Below are 25,843 nucleotides of genomic sequence, written 5' to 3' on the forward strand. Positions count from 1 at the left end.
AGTTGTGTTATCAACACAGTTGTGTTGTAATTAGCTGTTGTGATGAAGTGTCATAATGCAACAATTATTCTGTAGAAAAACAGGTTTATATTTATCTCAGGGTGTTAGCATGAGATCTGACACCCTGGTTAGAGGGCTGGGAGGGGGGGGGGAGTAAGGAGGTTAGGGAGGGAGGGAGGTAGGGTAGGGGGAGGTGAGGTGAGGAGGTTAAGGAGGGAGGGAGGGAGGGAGGGAGGCATAAATGGGGAAAGAGGTAACAGGGGGACAGAGGTTGTTGAAAGATCTGTTATTGTAAAATTGAACTCAACACAAACAAATGGAGAACCTATTAAAAATGTATCATCCTGCTTCCGCTTCCAAAATAAAGCACCAGGGAGTTGCTCGGCTGAGAAATGCCTGCATAAAAATGTTCATGCGCTCAGGGAGGTAGATCAGAGGGAGAAGCCAAAAGCAGCCCCCAAGTCAAAGTCAGAAATACAGATAAAACATAACGCACTTGACAGTTTACAATATACTGTATGTATTGGTGTTTTTTAAAGTGCTATTATAACATATTGTCACTTGTATTGTGTTTTGAATTCATAATTTTTTAAATCCGAGACTAACAACATATTTTCAAGTTTTGCTGAAATCTTAACATCTTTACCTAAGAGATTATGACGACAGTGCCTTGATTAATTCAAAATTAACAAAGTCCCTTGGATCATAAATAGTGTTCAATTGAAAAACGTTGGGTTTCCTTCATTCAGTATCACCGCCAGTGCAACGAAGGTGCACATTAACATATCAAAGGGCTAAACCAGCCCGTCTAGAATTTAAAGCATGCTCTGTTGTGATGTTGAAGAGCAGCAACACTGACATGAGAGGAAGTGTGCATGTCTGTCCTCTTTACACATTCCCCTCTGTTGAGAAAGGAGACCATGTGGTTGCGTCTCCAAGGGTACCCTATTCCCTATATTGTGCATTACTTTTTACTAAGACCTGGTTAAAAGTAGTGCTATATATAGGAAAAATAGTGGCATTTGTAATGCAGCTTACCTCTCTCTGTCAGTGAGCATGCAATAACACACATTCCTGTCATAATTAAACACTTCAGGAATGTGGAACGCTGGAAATGTATTTACCCATAAGACACCAGACCATGGACATGGATAAGTGGGGCATGTTCTAGATAGGGAGGTAAGAGCATACTTCTCTCTTTCCTGACAGCAGACCCCCAGTACGTCCAAAATGACACCTTATTCCCTACATAGTGCATTCATTTTGAACAGAGCTGGGATTAGGGTGCCATGTGGGACACAGACTTGGAGATGTGATTTGATTACAGCTCAAGCATTGACACATTAGTTAGTTGCTCTCATTACCCCTCTTCACTCCATTTTGTTCCCCTTTCACAGCTTTTTAGCTGAAGTCATTAGCAGATACATACATCGCCAATCTAATAACATGGCTATCACTGAAGTCAGACACATTAAAAGAGCGATGAAGCTATTGACATTCTTCCCAACCCTCGCAACCCTTGGGTAGTCTATGGGATTTATTTGACATGCAATCATCATAGTGTATGAGTTTGTATATTGTGAACAGGGTGTTCAAAATGGCTGCATTTTCTTACTCCCTATAGGGTGGCAAAATTACAGTAACTTTCCCAAAATGTACTGGGTTTCAATGAATCCCAGTAGGAAGATTCACAGAATCAGGAGGGAATAAGCATGGATCCAGAATCCTCCAACCAGGATTCCTGGAAAATCTGGACATTTTGGGAAAGTTACCAGATTTTTGTAACCCCATTTCTGACCATGTGTTGCTGAAAACTGTGGCTGGCCGGGAGTGCGTTTTCCAACTCTGACCTCATTCTCATTTTGTCTCTGCTGTTACGACGTTTTAATCCAATGCTTGGCACCCTATACTCTATGACAGTGTTTACAAGCCAAAGTGCTGACCTTGGAAAATAACTTTGTGGACGGGACTTGATAAAAATGTTACAGGACTAAGGAATGTGCAAGCAATAAAACCAGTGCCAGCTGGTATTTTATAGGCTTGGGGAAAGCTACTGCAATTCATTTATGTTCTCTTTCCACATATTTTAAAATATTTGAGTATAGGAACCCATTTGCCTTGAATTTGTTATTGGCTTGTAGCATGGTTTTCACCACTGGATATGGAGGAGGTGCTTTGTGTGTGCACGTGCATGCATGTGTGTGTGCTTGTCCTTGCCTGTGTGTGTGCCTTTGTAGATGCGTGCACGTACGAGTGGGTACTGCGTGTGTTTGTGGATATGGAGTGTAATATCTCTCCAGGTCTCCAGTGAAAGTATGTCTAAAGAGGTCTGCGCACCTCTTCTCTCAAGCATGGTGGTAGTAGTGTGATGATTTGGGGATGCTTTACTGCCTCAGGACTTTACCTTAATAGAATGGAAAATGAATTCTGCTCTGTATCAGAGAATTCTACAGGAGAATGTCAGGCCATCCGTCTGTGAGCTGAAGCTGGAGCGCAGTTGGGTCATGTAGCAAGACAAGACGACACACAATCAAGTCTACATGAAAATAGTTTAAAAGAAACACATTTTAAGATTGGAATGGCCTAGTCAAAGTTCAGACCAAATCCCAATTGATATGGCAGGACTTCAAACGAGCAGTTCATGCTTGAAAACCTACAAATTTCGCTGAGTTAAAGCAGTTCTGCATGTAAGAGTGGGCCAAAATTCCTCCACAGCGATGTGAGACTGATCAACAACTACAGGAAGCATTTGGTTGCAGTCATTGCAGCTAAAAATGGCACAACCAGTTATTGAGTGTAAGGGAGCAATTACTTTTTCAAACAGGGGAATTGGGTGTTGCTTAACTTTGTTAATTAAATAAATAAAATAAGTACACTTTTTGGGGTGGATTTGTAAACTCAGGTTCTCTTTCTCAAATATTAGGTTTTGGTTGAAGATCTGATAACATCCAGTATCATAAATATGCAAAAGTAGAGAATCAGAAATGGGGCAAATACTTTTCACTGCACTGTACATGTTAGCATACAAATGCCATCAAGACTATCACCATGTTAAATTCACAACTTTTCCCTCTCGCTTGCGGCCTCTTCAAAAATACATTTTACCTCAGCTTTTACCAGATGTTTTCACTTGTTAACACCATAAGGGGACTTATTTCGTGTGACACAGGACTAGTCGGGTGTGCCTACCATGCTCTGTCTGTCTGTTAGTGCCGCTGAGGTCACACATGAGAGGTCAGTGTGTGTGTATGTATAATATTTATGCGTGTGTGCATGTATGTGTGTATGTGTGCATGTACGTGAGTGGCAGCCAGCCACACATGAGAGGCCAGGAGACAGGCAACCGTGAGGACATGGTTGTCACCACTAGTGGATGTTTACATCGTGGCTGCAGACATGGTGTGGTTACCGAGGCAACCCTAAGCTCTTGCTAACTGACCCGGTGCAGAGATGTCAGAGACATTGGAGCGAGAACACTTGAACCTGTAAACTGACATTTGTTGAGAGCTTTTATAGAGCAGTTAATGCTTCTGTGCCGTGTAGGTGTATGCAATGCTGGTATTGAGGATATGGAACACATTGAGTGGATGTAAACTAAATATGCATTATTGCAATTTCACCTTGTTGAAGTCAATACAATCAACACATCTAATCACTGTCTTTGTTTCTATCTGTCTTTCAGCCGCTGGACTACGAAACGAAGAAGGCCTACACCTTCAAGGTAGATGCAGAAAACGCCCACCTGGACCCGCGGTTCCACAGCTTCGGGGCCTTCAAGGACACAGCCACAGTGAAGATTAACGTCCTGGATGTAGATGAGCCTCCAGTGTTCACTAAGCCCTCTTACGAGATGGAGGTATACGAGGACTCACCTGTAGGCGACATCATCGGAGCTGTCACCGGACAGGATCTGGATGCTAGCAACAGCCCTGTCAGGTAAAGTTAAAGGTCCTGAAAACTCATTCTGAAAGTACTTTTTCTTTCATGACTAACTAACAGGAAGTTTGAAAAGACAGGCTGAGTGAGCGGGGAGATTATATTCATGAGCTCACCTTGACTGATAGCTCTTTGAAACACCTATGTCAAGCAACTTGGATGCTGTGAGCAGTGTTGCAGTAATATCATCTCAATGTATTGATACACAAAGCTTTTTTGCCCCACTGTATGTATGTGTATATATATATATATATATATATATATATATATATATATATATATATATATACATACATACATACATACATACATACATACATACATACATACATACATACATACAGTGGGGCAAAAAAGTATTTAGTCAGCCACCAATTGTGCAAGTTCTCCCACTTAAAAAGATGAGAGAGGCCTGTAATTTTCATCATAGGTACACTTCAACTATGACAGACAAAATCACATTGTAGGATTTTTTATGAATTTATTTGAAAATTATGGTGGAACATAAGCCGGAAGAGGAGGTCCTGGGCTGGCGTGGTTAGACGTGGTCTGCGGATGTGAGGTTGGACGTACTGACAAATTTTCGAAAACTACATTGAGGGTGGTTTATAGTAGAGAATTGAACATTACATTCTCTGTCATTAGCTTTGGTGGACATTCTGGCAGTTAGCACACCAATTGCATGCTCCCTCAAAACTTGAGACAGTGGCCAATTATTGTTCCAGCACAATGTGCACCTGTATAATGATCATGCTGCTCAATCAGCTTCTTGACTTGCCACACCTGTCAAGTGAATGGATTATCTTGACGAAGTCGACGTGCTCACTAACAGGGAAGTGGACAAATTGGTGCATAATATTTTAGAGAAATAAGCTTTTTGTGCATATTGAAAAATTATTGTATATTTTATTTCAGCTCATGAAACATGGGACCAACACTTTACATGTTGAGTACATATTGTTCAGTATATATACATCTCCCAGAGCAGCAGTGACAGATGTGTTGACTTGACGACTGCGTCAGAGTTTTGAACGACCCTTCCCTCCTTTTCTTCCATGCTGGATGAAGACCTAGCTAGCCCTTAACTAGCTAACACCAGATACAGATGAAACGGGAAAGATAACTATCTTTGCCATAGATGAAAAGGGTAAAGTAATAAATATATTTGCTGATACCATACAGTCAAATGTTGGCATCAGTAGAGTAGCTATCTAACTATATAAACCATGCCCCTCTGCAAACATGCCTTATCCAATGTTGGTTAGAAGGCTGTACTTATTTACACTATTGGTGCATTAAAAATTAGCCGTGTCCCCTTAATAATAAATCCAAGTGTTTGACATATGGCGAGGGGACCAGTAACTTTATGATCAAACTTTATCAATGTAGAAGCAACAGTTATTTTTCCTACTGGTTAGCTTATTTGAATATGTTTTCCTTCAAATATCATCCACTGTCATGAAAAACAAATTTTTGACTCTTCATGACCTTTCTAAATGTTTATTAAGGCTAAGGAAAGATTGCAAATACTATAGGTCTGGGCTCTTCAAGCCTGTTCCTGGAGAGCTACCCTTCCCATAGGGGTTTACTCCAACCCCAGTTGTAACTAACCTGATTCAGTTTTTACTTTAAAACCACACTCTAAAAAAATGATAGGCTAAAACTATTTGGGTTATTTGGTAACCCAGCGCTGTTTACGTTGTGGACTTAACATGTTGGCTTATTTAGACTCCCCAGCCAGTTGGATTGTGTGAATAAACCAACATGTTGGGTTGTTGGGATTACCAAAACATGGGTTAATTTCACCATCAGTTGCATATTTTAAACTCTCATGCTGGGTTGACCTAGCAGATGGGTCTTTTGTTACGGGGCTTTCACCCATGAGACTAAATGTAAACTCAGCAAAAAAAATAAACATCCTCTCACTGTCAACTGCGTTTCTTTTCAGCAGACTTAAAATATGTTAACACAAATATTTACACAACAAAACTGAGCCATAACCTGAACAAGTTCCACAGACATGTGACTAACAGAAATTCAATAATGTGTCCCTGAACAAAGGGGAGGTAAAAAAAAACAGATAGTATCTTGTCAGGAACCGGTTTCGAACCTGGGTCTCCGGAGTGAGAAACAGTCACTTAACCAACTGAGCCACGAATAGACAGCAGAACCCAGAAGATGAGGCAGACACAGCAGTACTTAAGACGGTGTATTTAATAACGAAAAAAATCCTAAAATACAAAAATGGCAAATCCAAAAGGTGGTAGGTAAAACACAAAAGAACTCAAAAGAAACTCACCAAAAATAAACAAAAACAAAAAACAGAATACCACAAGAACGTCACCCGGAATCGACAAGAGCACACAGAACACTAGGGCAGGGTGCTAACATACAAACACAGAGCACAGAACAGAGGGAAACTAAGGGTTTAAATACACTCAGGGGAAACGAGACACAGGTGCAAATAATAATGGGTAACAAGGGAAAAACATAAGGACAAAAAGCACAATGGGGGCATCTAGTGACCAACAACTGGAACAACCCTGGCCAAATCCTGACAGAATCCCCCCCCTAGGAACGGCTCCTGACGTTCCCACCAGCTCTCTCAGGGTGGAAGACCCTGAACTGACGAATGAGGTCAGGGTCCAGGATGTCTTTGGCAGGAACCCAGGAGCGCTCCTCAGGACCGTAGCCTTCCCAGTCCACCAGATACTGCCAGGACCGCTGCACCCGGCGGGAATCCAGTATCCGGTGGACGGTATAAGCCGGCTGGCCTCCAATGACACGAGGCGGAGGGGGAGGTCTGTCTGCCGGGACAAGGGGAGAAAAAACAACAGGTTTTAACAAAGACACATGAAATGTGGGATTAATCTTAAGGGATCTGGGTAAGTGTAGGCGATAAGAAACTGGGTTAACTCTCCTGGCAACCTTGAAGGGACCGATGTATTTTTGGGACAGCTTGCGAGACTCCACCCGTAGAGGTAAGTCTCTTGTGGAGAGCCACACTCTCTGGCCGGGGCGCAGGGTAGGCCCGGGACGGCGACGTCTGTTGGCTTGTTGTTGATACCTCTGTGAGGAACGCATCAGATTAAGACGGGTCTTCCTCCACATAAGCCGACAGCGTCTGACGAACCTCAAGGCTGAAGGCACTCTGACTTCTGCCTCCTGGTCCGGGAACAATGGAGGAGCATAGCCAAACTGACACTCGTGCGGGGACATACCAGTGGAGGAGGAGCGCAAGGTGTTGTGCGCGTATTCGGCCCAAACAATAAAGGATGACCATGTGGACGGGTTGCCACGAGTCATACATCGGAGGGTGGTTTCCAGCTCTTGATTCATCCTCTCTGTTTGGCCGTTGGACTCCGGATGGTACCCTGAAGATAGACTGGCAGAAGCCCCCATGAGTTGGCAGAAGGCCTTCCAAAACCTTGAGGCGAACTGGGGACCTCTGTCAGAAACCACATCTTGAGGAATGCCGAAGACTCGGAACACATGATTAATTACCAACTCAGCCGTTTCCTTGGCAGAAGGTAACTTAGTCAGAGGGAAGAACCTGGCCGCCTTTGAAAACCTGTCGATTATGACTAGGATAGTAGTATTGCCATGGGATGGAGGAAGTCCAGTAATAAAGTCCAATGAGATATGGGACCAGGGTCTGTGGGGAACAGGTAAAGGGTGAAGGAGTCCTTGAGGGCGGAGGTGAGAAGATTTGCCCTGGCAGCACACGGGGCAGGCATTGACGAAAGTGGCAACGTCTTCTCTTATGGTAGGCCACCAGAACTTACGCTGGATGAACTCCAAGGTGCGACCTACGCCCGGATGACAGGTGAGGCGAGAGGAGTGCCCCCACAGAAGGACCTGAGTCCTCACTGCCTTGGGGACAAACAACCGATTGGCAGGGCCTCCTTTAGGGTCCGGTTCGCTAGCTTGAGCACGTCTCACGGTATCCTCAACTTGCCTCGGAGATCGGAGCCACAATCTTAGCAGCAGGAAGGACAGGCATGTCCGTGTCATCTCGAATGGCAGGAGCGTAGACTCGGGACAGGGCATCCGGTTTGAGATTCTTCGACCCGGGCCGATAGGTGAGGATAAACTGGAATCGATTGAAGAAAAGAGACCATCTAGCTTGTCTAGAGTTCAATCGCTTCGCCTGCTGGATATACTCCAGATTTTTGTGGTCCGTAAGCACTTGAAACGGGTGAGAAGCCCCCTCGAGCCAGTGTCTCCATTCCTTCAATGCCATCTTAACCGCTAGGAGTTCACGATCCCCCACATCGTAGTTCCTCTCAGTCGGGGTAAGCCGGTGTGAGAAGAAAGCGCACGGATGAAGCTTCTTGTCTTCACCCCTCTGAGACAGGACAGCTCCAACACCAACCTCTGATGCGTCTACCTCCACCACAAATGGTTCATCCGTAGTCGGTAGTATCAGGATGGGAGCAGAGAGGATGCGCTGCTTGAGTCCTTGGAAGGCCGTCTCAGCTTCTCTTCCCCAAAAAAACCTTGCATTGCCACCTTTGGTTAAAGCTGAGAGAGGAGCTGCCACCAAACTGAAGTTCTTGATGAACTTGCGGTAAAAGTTTGTGAAGCCCAGGAAACGCTGAACATCCTTAACGGATTTGGGGGTGGGCCAATCCGCTACCGCCCCTACCTTCCTAGGGTCCATTTGGATTCGACCGGGTTCCACTACAAATCCCAGGAATTGTACTCGGGATGAATGGAACTCACATTTTTCCGGCTTAACGTACAGATGGCTGTCCAGGAGGCGTTTGAGTACGTGTCTGACATGCTTAGTGTGTTCTTGAAGGGAGCTCGAAAAGATGAGGATGTCATCCAAGTAAACGAACACAAATATGTTAAGCATATCCCTAAGCACATCGTTTATGAGCGCTTGGAACACCGCTGGGGCGTTGGTCAGGCCGAAGGGCATCACCAAGTATTCATAGTGACCAGTAGGCGTGTTGAAAGCGGTCTTCCACTCGTCACCAGGTCTGATCCGCACAAGATGGTATGCGTTCCGCAGGTCAAGCTTAGTGAAAACAACTGCTTCCTGGAGCAGCTCGAAGGCTGTGGCCATAAGGGGTAGCGGGTAACGGTTACGGACGGTTATGTCATTGAGTCCCCGGTAGTCGATGCAAGGACGTAACCCACCATCTTTCTTGGCCACAAAGAAAAACCCTGCTCCCGCCGGGGAGGTTGATGGACGCATGAGGCCTGCTTCCAGAGAGTCCTTGATGTAGGTATCCATAGCAGCTCGTTCGGGTGGAGATAGGGAAAAGATCCGACCCCTGGGGGGCAAGTGCCCGGAAACAGGTCGATGGGGCAATCGTAAGATCTATGGGGTGGTAGCATGGTGGCCCTCTGTTTGCTAAACACCAGTTTGAGGTCATGGTAACACTCGGGAACTCGGGTCAGGTCGATGGATTCTAAAGACTCGGGAGTAGAACTCGGGAATTCTGGAAAATACAAGTAGCTTGGCACGTAGGACCCCACTGCTTGATAGTGCCCACAGACCAGTCGATGTGAGGGTTATGGCTGTGAAGCCAGGGGTATCCAAGGACGAGAGGGAACTCGGAACAGGAGATCAAATGAAAGTTCATCAATTCCTGGTGTTGTGAAACTGAAAGTCTCAAGGAGGTAGTGACATGAGTGACAAGTCCAGATCCCAAAGGGCTTCCATCCAATGTAGTAACCCTCATGGGTTCACTTAGAGGTTCAGAGGGAACGCCATTCTCCTTCGCCCAGACACCATCCATGAAGTTACCTGCGGCTCCAGAGTCTACCAAGGCTTGAAGGTGAAGCTTGTGGTTGTCCCAGGAGAGGGTGACTGGAATGAGCAGACGGGAGTTGGACGGATGGGAGGAGGTTATGTTTCCCGTTACAGTTCCCCCGGTCTGTACGGGACAGAGCGTTTCCCTGGAGCCCGGGACACGTGGAACGGAAATGGCCCGGTTTGCCGCAATATAGACAGCGTCGCTCCCTCATCCGGCGGTCTCTCTCAGCCTGGGAGATGCGTCCAATCTGCATGGGTTCCGGTGGAGCCAGTGATGATAAAGGTGGGGACTCGGAGCTGGGACTGATAGGGGCTAGAGGTCTACGGTTGAGTTCTCTCTCTCTCAGACGCTGGTCAATGCGTGAGGCCAACTTGATCAGGGACTCGAGATTGTCCGGTGGTTCCCGAGTGGCCAGTTCATCTTGGATAGTGTCGGAAAGGCCTTTCAGAAAGCACACCGTGAGCGCCTCGTTGTTCCAGCCACTCGCTGCTGCCACCGTGCGGAACTGGATGGCATAGTCCGTCACGCTGCGCCAACCTTGATGGAGAGTCAGGAGCTGTTTGGCTGAGTCAGAACCACTGCTTGGGCCTTGAAACACTCGTTTGAATTCCTCAGCAAAGGCAGAGTAGCTGGCACAGCAGGAACTATGGGCATCCCACACAGCAGTAGCCCAGGCCAGGGCTTTTTCCGACAGCAGGGTGATGATATATGCGATCTTAGACCGGTCGGTGGGAAACGACGAGGGTTGCAGCTCAAAGGAGAGAGAACATTGAGTGAGAAACCCTTTACAAACACTTGGATCACCTGAGAACCGTTGGGGAGGTGGAAGACGAGGTTCAGCCAGGGGGTTAACTGCCATGGGTACGTGAACTTGAGGTACTGGGACGGGAACTGTTGCCGGGGTAAGTCGATCAGATATTTGCTTAATGGAAGTCAGCATCTCCGACAGAAGATGAGAATGTCTAGCCATTAAGGCCTCTTGCTGAACCAGGGCGGCTTCGTGGCGTTGGACAGTCTCCTGGTGGTGGGACAGCGTGGCAAAAAGGACCTGGGAACTGGCTGCCTCTGGGTTCATTTTTGGCTCTGTGTTTCTGTCAGGACCCGGTTTCGAACCTGGGTCTCCGGAGTGAGAAACAGTCACTTAACCAACTGAGCCACGAATAGACAGCAGAACCCAGAAGATGAGGCAGACACAGCAGTACTTAAGACGGTGTATTTAATAACGAAAAAAATCCTAAAATACAAAAATGGCAAATCCAAAAGGTGGTAGGTAAAACACAAAAGAACTCAAAAGAAACTCACCAAAAATAAACAAAAACAAAAAACAGAATACCACAAGAACGTCACCCGGAATCGACAAGAGCACACAGAACACTAGGGCAGGGTGCTAACATACAAACACAGAGCACAGAACAGAGGGAAACTAAGGGTTTAAATACACTCAGGGGAAACGAGACACAGGTGCAAATAATAATGGGTAACAAGGGAAAAACATAAGGACAAAAAGCACAATGGGGGCATCTAGTGACCAACAACTGGAACAACCCTGGCCAAATCCTGACAGTATCTGGTGTGGCCACCAACTGCATTAAGTACTACAGTTCATCTCCTCCTCACGGACTGCACCAGATTTTCCAGTTCTTGCTGTGAGATGTTACCCCACTCTTCCACCAAGGTAGCTGGACATTTATAGAGGAAATGGCTCTAGCCCTCACCCTACAATCCAACAGGTCACAGACTTCCTCAATGGGATTGAGATCCCGGCTCTTCACTGGCCATGACAGAACACTGACATTCCTGTCTTGCATAAAATCATGCACAGAATGAGCAGTATGACTGGTGGCATTGTCATGATGGAGGGTGATGTCAGGATGAGGCTGCAGGAAGGGTACCACATGAGGGAAGAGGATATCTTCCCTGTAACGCACAGCGTTGAGATTGCCTGGAATGACAACATGCTCAGTCCGATGATGCTAAGACACACTGCCCCAGATCATGATGGACCCTCCACCACCAAATCGGTCCCGCTCCAGAGTACAGGCCTTGGTGTAACGTTCATTCTTTCGATGATAAAAGCGAATCCGACCATCACCCTTGGTGAGACAAAACCGCAACTTGTCAGTGAAGAGAACTTTTTGCCAGTCCTGTCTGGTCCAGCGAGGGTGGGTTTGTGCCCATAGGCGATGTTGTTACCGGTAATGTCTGGTGAGGACCTGCCTTACAACAGGCCTACAAGCCTGTCCAGCCTCTCTCAGCCTATTGTGGACAGTTTGAGCACTGATGGAGGGATTGTGCATTCCTGGTGTAACTCGGACAGTTGTTGCTGCCATCCTGTACCTGTCCCGCAGGTGTGATGTTTGGATGTACTGATCCTGTGCAGGTGTTGTTACACGTGGTCTGCCACTGCGAGGACGATGAGCTGTCCGTCCTGTCTCCCTGTAGCGCTGTCTTAGCCGTATGGACATTGCAATTTATTTCCCTGGCTACATCTGCAGTCCTCATGCCTCCTTGCAGCATTCCTAAGACACGCTCACGCAGATGAGCAGGGACCCTGGCCATATTTCTTTAGTATTTTTTCAGAGTCAGTCGAAAGGCCTCTTTAGTGTCCTAAGTTTTCATAACTGTGACCTTAATTGCCTACCGTCTGTAAGCTGTTAATGTCTTAACTACCATTCCACAGGTGCATGTTCATTCATTGTTTATGGTACATTGAAACAAACATGGGAAACAGTGCTTAAACCCTTTCCAATGAAGATCTGGGAAGTTATTTCAATTTTTACGAATTATCTTTGAAAGACAGGGTCCTGAAAAAAGGGACGCTTCTTTTTTTGCTGAGTTTACATGCTGAAAATGCAATTATTCCATGTTTTTTTCACATTCTATAATATTTTGATTATTTATTAGATATTGTAATAAGTAGTGATGTTATGTTTGATACCGGAGTACTGAGACATGCGTTGAAATGGCTAGGCAGTTTACTTCAAAGCAGTGTGCCGATGCCTGTATCACTTTATCAGAAGCACATGATCAATGATGTCTGAAGCTTCATTTTGTCGAACAACCACCTGATTTGTTTGGCATTTGTTTCGCTAGAAGACAAAAAGGCTAGTCTGCACCCGTGCTACAGCGTGTGACATTTTTAGTAATTTGGCAGCTCTAAATTATTTTGGCCAGCAGGTGCCAATAGTGTACAATGTGTTGATCAAAGCCTTGAGCAGTGAACCTATTTTTGACACAATTGTCTGGGAAACGTCAATGCTTCAGTTCCCCATTACTAATAATATGGCATGCGACCTTAATTTTTCACAAAGATGGGATTCACAAAGGCTTTTGGGAAGTTATACACTTCTGTAAGCTTCAGTCACACAATAGTAACACATTTAAAAACCTTAATCTATAATACTTATACAATAGAATAGATGAATAGGAATGACATTTACTCTCATGGATAGCAAAAAATAACTTGTTGAATAACACTCCCCTACTAAATTACGCCTCCAGTCTTCTGATCTGACCTGCTGTGTCATATCTCAGTAATCCAGCACCCAGCGTCAATAACCCAGCAGAAAACAAACCAAGTAATTGACCCAAAGCCTGCAACCCAGCATTTTTCTGGAGTAACTAACCTGATTTAGCTTATCAACCAGCTAATTATTAAAATCAAGTGCGCTGGATTAGGGTTGGAGTGAAAACCTACAGGATGGTAGTTCTCCAGAAGGTGGGTTGGAGAGTCCTGGTATAGGACACTTGGTGCCACTTAAAAATCTTTGTTCCAGGCCTACACTGAACTGATTCAACAACAATAAAGCCCACCCATCTCTACCTCTTTTGCTGTGTTACCCAGTCCTGTCAAGTAAGGTTACAGTTTTAATTACAGTTAAAAAAATAGGATGAGTAACTATAGGACCTTGGGTAGTGCTGTACTACTATGATCTTAACTCCTGGACTCCTGGGCTTTTGTTACAGCTGAACAATACTAATTTGATTAAACTACTCAACAAAAATAACACCCCAAACTTTCTCTCGGTCTTCTTGCAAAGCGCATTTAAAATAATACTCAGTGCATAGTATTGGCAATTGAGTGTTCCGGCACAGATGGAAACAGTGTGCATTGTTTTAAAAACTATGAAGGGTGATTTGTCTTGGAGTCTATTAGTTATTTTTGTTTAGACAGATTGCTTTTTAGTTCTACAATGTTGATTTCACAATATGTACTACTCAAGGGTTGAACAATACACAGATGGAAAAGATAGCCTGTTGCATCCAAGAAAGTATTTGTTTTAATATGAATATTTAATCTTGTAAAAGACAATAGAATGGATGAGGCAGAGATTTGTAGAACAAAAAGCCTTTGCTCTCTGTTGTTTAGATTTTTCACTTTGACTTGAGTGTGTTTAATTATTCAGCAACTCCACAGTTGACATTGCTCATTTTCATGCCATCAGAGAAGAGACTTTGCTTTCTCGCCCCCAAAACAATAGTACCAATGACCTTCCATGCATAGCGAAATACGCTTTTAGAGTTTTGCCTCTCTAGCTGAGGGAAGAACATGCATGAAGACAGCATTTTACAGTTACTCCAAACATAAACTTAAAGTTCAGATGACTTTGAGGGATTGCATTTGTGCAACCTTTTCTGACAAGACGAGGTCACGAATATCTTTTATTTGATTTATTTAGACTTTTTTTATATTCTGAAAGGAAGAGGTGCAGCATCCAGTGCCCTCACCTTGGCTGTAAACTTTCAGGCTTCTCCATCATACTCTGTCCATAAAAGGCCTTTATGGCCTTCTAATATTGACTCGATGGAGGCGAACGTTAGTTTGTGCTGTGGAGGAGAATGCAAGTTTGTGCCGTTTTCAACACAAATACTTGATTGCACAGTTCACATTATTTCAGAATGTTATGTTCAGTTTATGTGCAAGCTTCTTCTGCAAAGCCAATATTTCTGAGAAATATCGAAAGGAAATATGTTCCAATGTCATGATTGGCGAATTTGAATTCTCTTTTGAGTTCTCTTTGTGACAGACGACACATTATATGTGAAAGAGTAGAAGAGTAGGTGTGGTGAGGAGTTGTCTTTCCAACTACTCTAGTTTGAGGCTCAGGCCACACTTCAATGCCAATGGGTTGAACAGAGAAAGTTAAGCAGATGTGAACACTGCATAGATATGTGAAATTCAGTGGTATGTCGCTGTCCATTGCCAGTGTGGTGTCAAAGGGGCTGGAAATTAGTGGAGTTGCGCATGACACAGAACAGGATAGAGCTGTCCATGGTTCTGAAAAGTATGCAGTGCTGTCCATAGCCCTTGAAAGGGACGAGATAAGCCCATGGTGCAAAACTATGAGTTGAGCTGTCCATGGTGCTAGAAAGTGGACTGAAGCACTGTATTCTATCCCATCTGTTCATAGCAGTGGAATTCAGTTTTGTTTTGCTTCTCTTGTTTACTCAGTTATTCCAATGACTGACTACAAACGTACAGTATGTTAGGTATTCACAATGAAGTATATTGATGTTACACAGCTGTTGATGTGATTTTTATTGACTAATATTTGCATATGTGTTTTTAAATGAAACAAGAGTGTTGTGCATCTACTATGGTTAAATGAGATGTTATGCTATTTTCAAGTTGATTACCTAACATTTGATAGATTACATGATTGAATTAAACCATGCTACAAATAAACCATTAATAACCTGGGGCACCACGGAAGCATTAGTTTATATAGAGCAGCTATCTCCCGAATCCACTCTTAAAGATCTGAAGATCTTTTATATCAATAGCAGTCAGTCATTACGCATGGTAAACACTCAGAAAGGGCCACGTCATGACAAGGGCATGATGATATCTTTTCTTGTAAACTTAAATATTAAAATTAAATACAAGACTGGTGATTTGACTTGTTGGAACATGATAAGAATTCAGTTTGAAGGGATGGTACATTTTCATACTAACCATTACAAAGGACATTTTAAAACTAGCAATTCAAAAGGGGAGGTCATTTATAAATAGAAAGCTAAAGTGATGAGACAGGTTGAGATTCAACCATGAAAATATGGGTAATGCCCAAAGGATGGATTTATAAGCATTCACTCATTTGAACCTGTAATCAGAGTTGTAGTATAATATTCATCAAAGAAAGTAACAATGAGTGGTCCTTACTAAATCAGGTCTACTTCAAGGCCTTCAACTAAACAGGGTTAAAAGAGAGCACTAAGGTAACTGGGAATTTGAATAGAAAACCCCAAGAATATGGTTAGAACTTTACACTGTCGCTTTCATGGTTGACTCTAAAACATGTTCTTGTGTCTCGCTCATAAATATGAGAGACAGGGCTTAAACCATTGACCTGTTCCTCAGCAAACAGAATCTCAGAGTCTACACACCCGATATCATGAATATTCAGGCAGAAATGCCTTATTATAAGTTGTTGCAGAGCTGTGCTACCAGCATAGGAAAAGTAAAATATAGAACCAACATTTAATGAACATGCAGCTTGCATCCGTCTTGTAATGTTGTGTGTCTTAACGATGTCCCTGCTTTCAGTTGCACTTATAAACCTCATTAAATAACATTTCTAGAGCAATGTTCCTTTTAAAGGCTGCTTGTCTTAAGTCCATTTCTGTTACTTTAGAAAATCATTTTGTTAGCATAAACCAATATACCTGTGCCCATATTACTCAATTGGGATGTATGCTGCTTACCACAGCCCATTTTGTAGAAATGCACTTAGTGTATGAGTAATAAATAATTATTAACTGCATCCCAAATGGCACACTAGTACTTAAAAAGTGCAATACTTTTGACCAGGGCCCATATGGCTCTGGTCAAACGTAGTGCATTGCATAGGGAATAGGCTGCCATTTGGGATGCAAAACCTGGGTCACTACACAGTGCCTTGCAAAAGTATTCACCCCCTTGGCGTCTTCCCTATTTTTCTGCATCACAATCTGTAATTTAAATAGATTTTTATTTGGTTTTCATGTAATGGACATACACAAAATAGTCCAAATTTGTTTAGAAAAAATATAAAAAATAAAAATAGAAAAGTGGTGCATGCATATGTATTCACACCCTTGCTATGAAGCCTCCTTAATAAGATCTGGTGAAACCAATTATCTTCAGAAGTCAAATAATTGGTTAAATAAAGTCCACCTGTGTGTAATCTAAGTGTCATGATCTGTCACATGATCTCAGAATATATACACCATTTCTGAAAGGCCCCAGAGTCTGCAACACCACTAAGCAAGGCGCACCACCAAGCTAGCGGCACCATGAAGACCAAGGAGCTCTCCAAACAGGTCAGAGACAAAGTTGTGGAGAAATACAGATCAGGGTTAGGTTATATAAAAAAAATCAGAAATTTTGAACATCCCGCAAAGCACCATTTAAATCCATTGTTTAAAAATAGAAAGAATATAGCACCACAATAAACCTGCCAAGAGAGGGCCGCCCAGCAAAACTCACGGACCAGGCAAGGAGGGCATTAATCAGAGAGGCAACAAAGAGACCAAAGATAACCCCAAAGGAGCTGCAAAGCTTTGGAGATTGGAATATCTGTTCATAGGACCACTTTAAGCCGTACACTCCACAGAGCTGGGCTTTATGAAAGAGTGGCCAGAAAATAAGCAAACATGTTTGGTGGCATGTGGGAGACTCCCCAAACATATGGAAGAAGGTACTCAGGTCAGATGAGACTAAAATTGAGCGTTATGGCCATCAAGGAACATGCCATGTTTGGCGTAAACACCTCTCATCACCCCGACAACACCATCCCCACAGTGAAGCATGGTGGTAGCAGCATCATGCTGTGGTGATGTTTTTCATTGGCAGGGACTGGGAAACTGGTCAACATTGAAGGAATGATGGACGGCACTAAATACAGGGACATTTTTGAGGGACAGTTATGCATGCTCAAGTTCTCTGTTTTTTTGTCTTATTTCTCATTCTTTTCACAATAAAATGTGCATCTTCAAAGTGGTAGGCATGTTGTGTAAATTAAATGATACAATCCCCCCAAAATTCAATTTTAATTCCAGGTTATAATGCAACAAAATAGAAAAATGCCAAGGGGGTGAACACTTTTGCAAGCCACTGTATTACAACAAATTCTATATATTTGCCCATAGGGAAAATCAATTATTTGCTACCCTCTTGTATATGTGGGAAATTACCTAATTTACCAAACTTTTTATTAGGTATTCCATTGACTGGAAAAGTGACCTGGACAGCTACTTTGACATTGATCCAGTGGAGGGAACGATTTCCACTAACGAACTCCTGGACAGAGAGAGTATCGCCCAGCACAATATCACCATTGTGGCCACCAAACTTAGTAAGTATGATCGTGATTAATGTAGGTGTCACTGTTGCCTTTCTCTATTGTTATCTATGTGACGAATTTAAGGTGGATTTAATCAAGTCAATCCATTTTGTGTGAGTCGTTTATGGGTGACCGTAAAGCATGATGGCTCCTCTGGAGCGAGTTTGATCAGGACATTGTCTCCTCTGGCGTGCCCATCTTAACTGTCTCTTAAACTCTCTCTGTCTGACTCTTCATTCGTTACCCTCTATACATTTTCACTGCCTTCAATTAATGGTGTTCCACTCATGACTAAAACATTTTATGATCTGAGTTTTCTTGTTTGAATCATCTTATATTGACGATGATGAAGAAATTGTCTGTTTTCAGTCACGCCACAAAAAAAAATAGGTTCTGTAAAGTCAAATAAATGCATGATGGAGAGCCCTGCCGTGTTGAATTAAGAGTTCATTTACATCACTGTTATTTTAAGACATTCTAACAGACTAAATCGTTTTTTATGAAGGAAAGTGAAGCAAATATCCATAGAAATAAGCAAATCCATCGTCATCAAGTCATCAAATCTGCTAAGAGCCATCAAAGTCATTATCTGGGAGGCAGGCTGGTGCTCAATCTAAATTACTCACGCTGTATTCTCATTAGGACGGACTGTGAAATAAGGGCCATTAAAAGTTGAGCTGCTTTTATCGCCTTGGAAACTAGAATTATTAACTTCCCCTCAAGGTCGTGTTGGGTGGTGTTGAAATGCTAATTCCTGTTTCTGGAGTGAGTGGAGGAATGGAAGGGGGAGGGATAGAGAGCTGGAGGGTTGGTTGGATAAGGGGCTCAGGCCGTCATACTCATCATGTGAATCAGTGATTGTAATGTTTTTTAGATGTTTGTCTGTCTGTCTCTTTTGTTATATTCACACATTGTGGATTATAATTCTGGTGGCGGGCCAACCATGCTAATAGTCATAACATATTATTACACTGCCCTACGTATTTATTTGGAAAGTGAAGCTAAAACTTTTAATTTGGCTCAACACAATAAAGGTGCAAGTTGTAACCAAATATGGTTCTTGAGATCGACGCCATAGGGGAACCATTTTAGAGTTTCTGAAGAAGCATATAAAAATCCAAAAGCAGAATTTTTTTGGGCCCTCCAGGACTGGAATTGAATAGCCCGTGTTGGCCTTAAATATATTTTTTTCCCAGGGTGCCTTTCAAGTATATTTTGGAGTTACCAGTACCACCCATGACTGGGTTTGATAGTGACAAAGATATGGTTGTTGCATTCATATCAATTTCTTGCTGTTGTCTGCCTCAGGTCAGATCCTAGGTGAATATATTGTCATTAAAATGTAATTATACAGTACAACACATTTAATAAAGCCTTATTTTGAGGGTCTAGTTCAACCCTGACACAGGGTCATTAAACTCAAGTTTCAGACCTGCAAGTCACATGATGTGTACTTTCTACTTTCTTAAAAGGCTACACTATGGCATGTGTGATGTCATCTATAATATTTGTCTGTTCTACATTTTTGGGACCAGCAGGTGCCACTAGTGTACACTATGTTGATCAAATCCTAAAGTAATTCATTTTTTTTCGACTCAATTGGCTGGAAATGCTCAATCCAGCCAGAGTGGGGAAATCTAATATTTAGATTGTTTCACTAACCATAACCTGCATATAGAATCACTGCCAGGGTTGGGAAGATATGGGACTACCTTAAACATCTAAACTGGAGCAACCATTTCAGTAATGGGTGCAAAATGTCCAAAGTTATTGAGATGCACAAAGGTAATGCCCCAAAAACATAAAGATATCTATGACAATCTAACTTTCTCACTCATCATTATTCATGATTCGTTCATGATTATCTGAATTCATGGTAGCTTCCACATTCATGTAGAACTGTTCAGAAACATACAGTGGCTTGCGTAAGTATTCACCCCCTTGGTACTTTTCCTATTTTGTTGCCTTGCAACCTGGAATTTCTGGGGGTTTGTATCATTTGATTTACACAACATGCCTAACACTTTGAAGATGCAAAATATTTTTTATTGCGAAACAGAAAATAAATAAGACAAAAAAACAGAACTTGAGCGTGCATAACTATTCAACCCCCAAAGCCACCTTTTGCAGCAATTACAGCTGCAAGTCTATTTCGGTATGTCTCTATATGCTTGGCACATCTAACCACTGGGGTTTTTGACCATTCTTCAAGGCAAAACTGCTCCAGCTCCTTCAAGTTGGATGGGTTCCGCTGGTGTAGAGCAATCTTTAAGTCATACCACAGATTCTCAATTGGATTGAGGTCTGAGCATTGACTAGGCCATTCCAAGACACTTAAATGTTTCACCTTAAACCACTCGATGGTGCTTTAGCAGTATGCTTAGGGTCATTGTCCTGCTGGAAGGTGAGCCTCCGTCCCAGTCCCAAATATCTGGAAGACTGAAACAGGTTTCCCTCAAGAATTTCCCTGTATTTAGCACCATCCATCATTCCTTCAATTCTGACCAGTTTTCCAATCCTTCCCGTTAAAAAAGATCCCCACGGCATGATGTTGCCACCACCATGCTTTTCTGTGGGGATGATATTCTCAGGGTGATGAAAGGTGTTGGATTTGCACCAGACATAGCATTTTCCTTGATGGCTAAAAAGCTACATTTTAGTCTCATCTGACCAGAGTACCTTCTTCCAAATATTTGAGGAGTTTCCCACATGCCTTTGGCGAGCACCAAACGTGTTTGCTTATATTTTTCTATAAGCAATGGCTTTTTTCTTGCCACTCTTCCGTAAAGCCCTGCTCTGTGGAGTGTACGGCTTAAAGTGGACAGATACACCAATCTCCACTGTGGAGCTTTGCAGCTCCTTCAGGGTTATCTCTGGTCTCTTTGTTGCCTCTCTGTTTAATGCCCTCCTTGCCTGGTCCATGAGTTTTGGTGGGCAGCCCTGTCTTGGCTGGTTTGTTGTGGTGCCATATTTTTCAATTTTTTAATAACGGATTCAATGGTGCTCCGTGGGATGTTCAAAGTTTCTGATATTTTTTTATAACCCAGACCTGATCTGTACTTCTCCACCACTTTGTCCCCTACCAGTTTGGAGAGCTCATTGGTTGTCATAGTGCCTCTTGCTTGGTGGTGTGCCTTGCTTAGTGGTGTTGCAGACTCTGGGGCCTTTCAAAACAGGTGTATATATACTGAGATCATGTGACAGATCATGTGACACTTATATTGCACACAGGTGGAATTTATTTAACTAATTATGTGACTTGTAATTGGTTGCACCAGATCGTATTTAGGGGCTTGATAGCAAAGGAATACATATGCACCAATTTCACCAATTTTGACTATTTTGTGTATGTCAATAACATGAAATCCAAATAAAATTCAATTTAAATTACCGATTGCAATGCAGCAAAATAACAAAAATGCCAAGGAGGATGAATACTTTTGCAAGGAACTGATATATTTCGTGATTTGATACCATTGCTCATAGGTGTGTGTGTTGAAATTGCTAAGCAGATTATTTCACAGCAGTGTGCTGATGCTTGTTTAGCTTTATCAGAAGCACTTGAACACTGATGTCTGAAGCTTCATTTCGACTAACAACCACGTGATTGGTTTGGTATTGGTTTCGGTATAAGACAAAAAGGCTACACTATGACATGTGCAATGTCATCTATAATATTTGTCTGTTCTACATTTTTGGGACCAGCAGGTGCCACTAGTGTACACTATGTTGATCAAATCCTAGAGTAATTCATTTTTTTTCGACGCAATTGGCTGGAAATGCTCAATGCTTCAGGAAGCTTAATTTCCCCATCACTAATTATATTCTAATTTACAATAAAAGTGACTCCAAAATGGAACAATATATTATTTCCCTTTCATTTCTATTTTGCACAACAATCAGAAAAATAACATAATATTTGAAAATCAGAACACATAACCTTGGTCGATATTCACTCTCACGCTGAGTGGCGATTTTTGTGCAAATCTTGGTGGGGCAAAAACAATTATATGTGGGATGCATGCCAGAAAAGCCACTAGACAACAAAACACAAAACAATACATTAATCTCTAATGGATCGGTGAACGGGACGGTTGAGCGGAATGCATTTTCTTTTCTTCGTATTATCTTTTACCAGATCTCATGTGCTATATTATCGTACATTAATTTCACATTTCATCAAACTTCAAAGTGTTTCTTTCAAATGGTATCAAGAAAATGCACATCCTTGCTTCAGGTCCTGAGCTACAAGCAGTTAGATTTGGGTATGTCATGTTTGGTGGAAATTTAAGAGGTTTTAATTGCACTTCAATGGTGACAAACCGTGCCCACAAACTGTTAGGGCCTACATAAAGCTGTCACAACAGCAGAGTCCCATCAGCAATCCCAACACCTTACCAATGCTACACCTGGCTATCAGCGGAGCCTTGTTTGGCAGCAAAAACAGTTAATTCAGCCTTTTTTTACATAGCTGATATATTGCTGACACTGAGATGTAAAAACTATGGCATAAGGGGACAACAAGTGAATAAGAGGCAATCAGTCATTTCAATTAAGACATTAATGAGCGAGCTAGAATGGAAGTAGTCAAAATAATTATTTGTTCAGCACTTTTGAAATGTACAGCGACAGAATTTAGAACATGGGCCGTTCTTAGATTGTTCTCCTTGTACACCAAGTCAGAACCGTTGGATAAATAAAGGGGGTATATAAGCAGACAATGAAAGCTCTTACAATATTTGATGATTACATTTCTCGAAAACAGGTTATAGGCTACATGTGCACCACCAAGTCAGAAGAGTATGCAAAATTAAGAGGCGAAAATAGACCAAATTATTAGGGTGAGGCACATGGGCTACTAACAGCTTACTACACAACATACACATAGTATTACTTTCTTTGCTACAGAACACATATCTCCATGGCATATTGCATAATTTATGCAGCAGCATACAAGACATTTTTGGACTCACCTTGTTGTGCAAATTTTGTCATTAAACTTTGTCATTAAAGTCTGGAATTCTCTAGATTTATGGTGCTTTCAAGACAACTGGAAACTTGAGAAAAAAAAAGTTGAATCGTGTCAGTGATATTATACAATAGGGAATGGTAGATAGTACAATTATCTAGAGATCAAGGGTTAAAATCCTGATGTTATACATGCTTTTATTTCCTCACGCCTAGATTTCTGTAACTCTTTGTATACATGTCAGAAATCTCTCAATCTCTCAATCGTCTACAGTTAGTTCAAAATGCTAAAGCTTATAACAGGCACCAGAAAATGTAACCATATCACACGTATTTTTGCTTATCTACACCTACTACCAGTCCCCTTTTTAGAATAGATTTTTACATTTGATTAATATTTAAGGCTTGGCTTGGTTTAGCCCCATCCTATATCTCAGATCTTGTATCTCCCTACGAGCCAGGACGCAGGGCACTGTTGACCATTCCAAAGTCTAGGTTGAAATGAAAGGGGACTAGGCATTTGCCATTAAGGCCCCAGACTTTGAATGGTCTGTCAGAGGAGATCAGGCTTGCAGATTCAGTGCCTCTTTTTAAATCCCTACTGAAGACACACTTTTAAAGATGCTTTTAATGTGTGATTTCAATGTATGATTTTAATTAGCTATCTTTTTTTCATTCTCTTTCCTTCTGTGATTATTTTATGATGTGAAGCACTTTGTTACTTGTATTGACAAGCGCATTTCAAATAAAGTTTTTATTATTACTACATTGATTTTAACAACTAAACTATTGCACCATCTAGTGGGGAAACCATTGTGTCACGTGCTAAAATGAAAGAACCACTCAGCAAATTGGATAGGATGAGGTTTCCCTTGCAGTTCCATGAATGATATAAATACCATTTATTTATATTATTTAGCGACCACTATTTGATTGTATATATAGTTTACGATACAAAAGGACTACACCTCTTGTTTCCTGAAAGGATACAATTCACCTCTCATAGAAATAGTCATTAATAGACATAATTCTCAAAATATGTTTTGTTCATTCTATTTTGATGGTTCCATTGCTCAATGTTCTGGGTCAAAGAGGGCCAGGAGAAAACCCTTGACAGATAAAAAGATCACAGGGACGGAGAGATGAAATGTCCACAATTTCTGCCAGCGGAGTAGGAGTGTTAGTGGTGGCGGTCGGTGCGATCGGAGAGAGAGAAGCAAATCCCGTACTCAGTGTCATTTTTCCTTCAGTGAAGAAGATTGCTTTTTCCATCAAGGTCACACACAGGTCTCTAGCTGAGCCTTAGCTGTATCTCTGATTCCCCTGTGGAGGGAGGAAGGCCATCCACCATTCAACGCACCCATCCCTATAAGCCTCCACTGCAAAGCTTAACCTATCCCCCCACTTCATAACCATCAAGTTTACCTTCACTTCTGCCTCGCACTACAAAAAAATAATTTCCTCCAGTGCCCCAGCTGTATAGAAATGTTGTATAAAAAGCACATATTCTGGTAAAAGAGGTTTAAACTGGCATAAGAGAATGGTTTGAACAATCTCTACGCAAATAATGGGTTCAAGTATAGCTATCAACTTTCAGTCATGCTGTGTTTATTTTTCATGGAATATAGTCTTCTGTTTTTAGATTCCCTGAAGGAACAGATTTATGTAAAGAGGCAATCAGCAGTAGAAACAATAACAAAGCATTCTTCCCCACCCTTGTTCAGTAAAAAGCTGAGGGATGGTCCTGGAGAAATGTAACCACTCTCAAATTCATAGACAGTGATATGGATGAAAGGGCTGACCTTCCATGATATCAAAATAATAGTTTCAACCATGTTTCGAGGCTATATGGTGTTTGTTTACATTGGAGTAAAACAAGCTTATATTAGTGGTTAAGATGGGGTATGGCAGTTGAACTAAGCTCATGAGGCACTTATAAGCTATATTCTTCAACAATCAATAGGTACATGTAATTCATTTATAAGTCCAAAAATGTATTTAGAAACTGCTGATTGCCCCTTTAAAGGTACTGTCTTCATATATTATTTCCAATACATTGACACTTTTTAGGAATCCATCAGGCATCTGAGAACTTACACGCAAACCACAACGATCACATTGTGCCTGCCAGCGCTGCACATTAAATTTACACATACATGCTGCTAGAACTGCCCCGGTAAACTGTAAGTGCTTTTATTGTGAAGTGGAAACTTCTAGGAGCAACAATGGCTTCGCTGCGAAGTGGGTCGGCCACAAAATCTCACAGAACGGGACCGCCGAGCACTGAAGCGCACAGTGTTCCAAACTGCTACTAGAAGCAATGTCAGCACAATAACTGTTTTGTCGGGAGATTCATGAAATGGGATTTTGTGGCTATGCAGTCGCACACAAGCCTAAGATCACCATGAGCAATGCCAAGCACCGGCTTGAGTGGTGTAAAGCTCACTGCCATTGGACTCTGGAACAGTGGAAACGTGATGCCTGGAGAGATGAATGACGCTTCACCATCTGGCAGTCTGAGGGACAAATCTGGATTTGGCGGATGGCAGGGGCACGCTACCTGCCCCAATGCATAGTGTCAACTGTAAAGTTTGGTGGAGGAGGAATAATGGTCTGGGGCTGTTTTTCATGGTTCGGGCTAGGCCCCTTAGTTACAGTGAAGGGAAATCTTAATGATGCAGCACACAATGACATTCTAAATGATTCCGTGCTTCCAACTTTGTGGCTACTGTTTGGGGAAGGCCCCGTCCTGTTTCAGCATGACAATGCCCCAATGCACAAAGTGAGGTCCATACCAAAATGGTTTGTCGAGATCGGTGGGGAAGAACTTGACTGGCATGCACA

General features: G+C 42.4%; 1 protein-coding gene across 2 annotated transcripts in view; it reads left to right on the forward strand.

The window, feature by feature from the left end:
• LOC135522621 (cadherin-12-like) overlaps positions 1-25,843 on the forward strand; it is a 126,102-nt gene that overhangs the window by 77,361 nt on the left and 22,898 nt on the right. Inside the window, exons 6-7 of one of the 2 annotated variants that reach the window (XM_064949059.1) lie at positions 3,683-3,936; positions 17,907-18,047. In XM_064949059.1, the coding sequence (XP_064805131.1) occupies positions 3,683-3,936; positions 17,907-18,047 (395 nt within the window). The remainder of the gene's footprint in view (positions 1-3,682; positions 3,937-17,906; positions 18,048-25,843) is intronic. The other variant, XM_064949057.1, reaches the window with a different exon arrangement.

The sequence above is a fragment of the Oncorhynchus masou genome, chromosome 30 (assembly GCF_036934945.1).
Source record: "Oncorhynchus masou masou isolate Uvic2021 chromosome 30, UVic_Omas_1.1, whole genome shotgun sequence".
Taxonomy (NCBI): domain Eukaryota; kingdom Metazoa; phylum Chordata; class Actinopteri; order Salmoniformes; family Salmonidae; genus Oncorhynchus; species Oncorhynchus masou.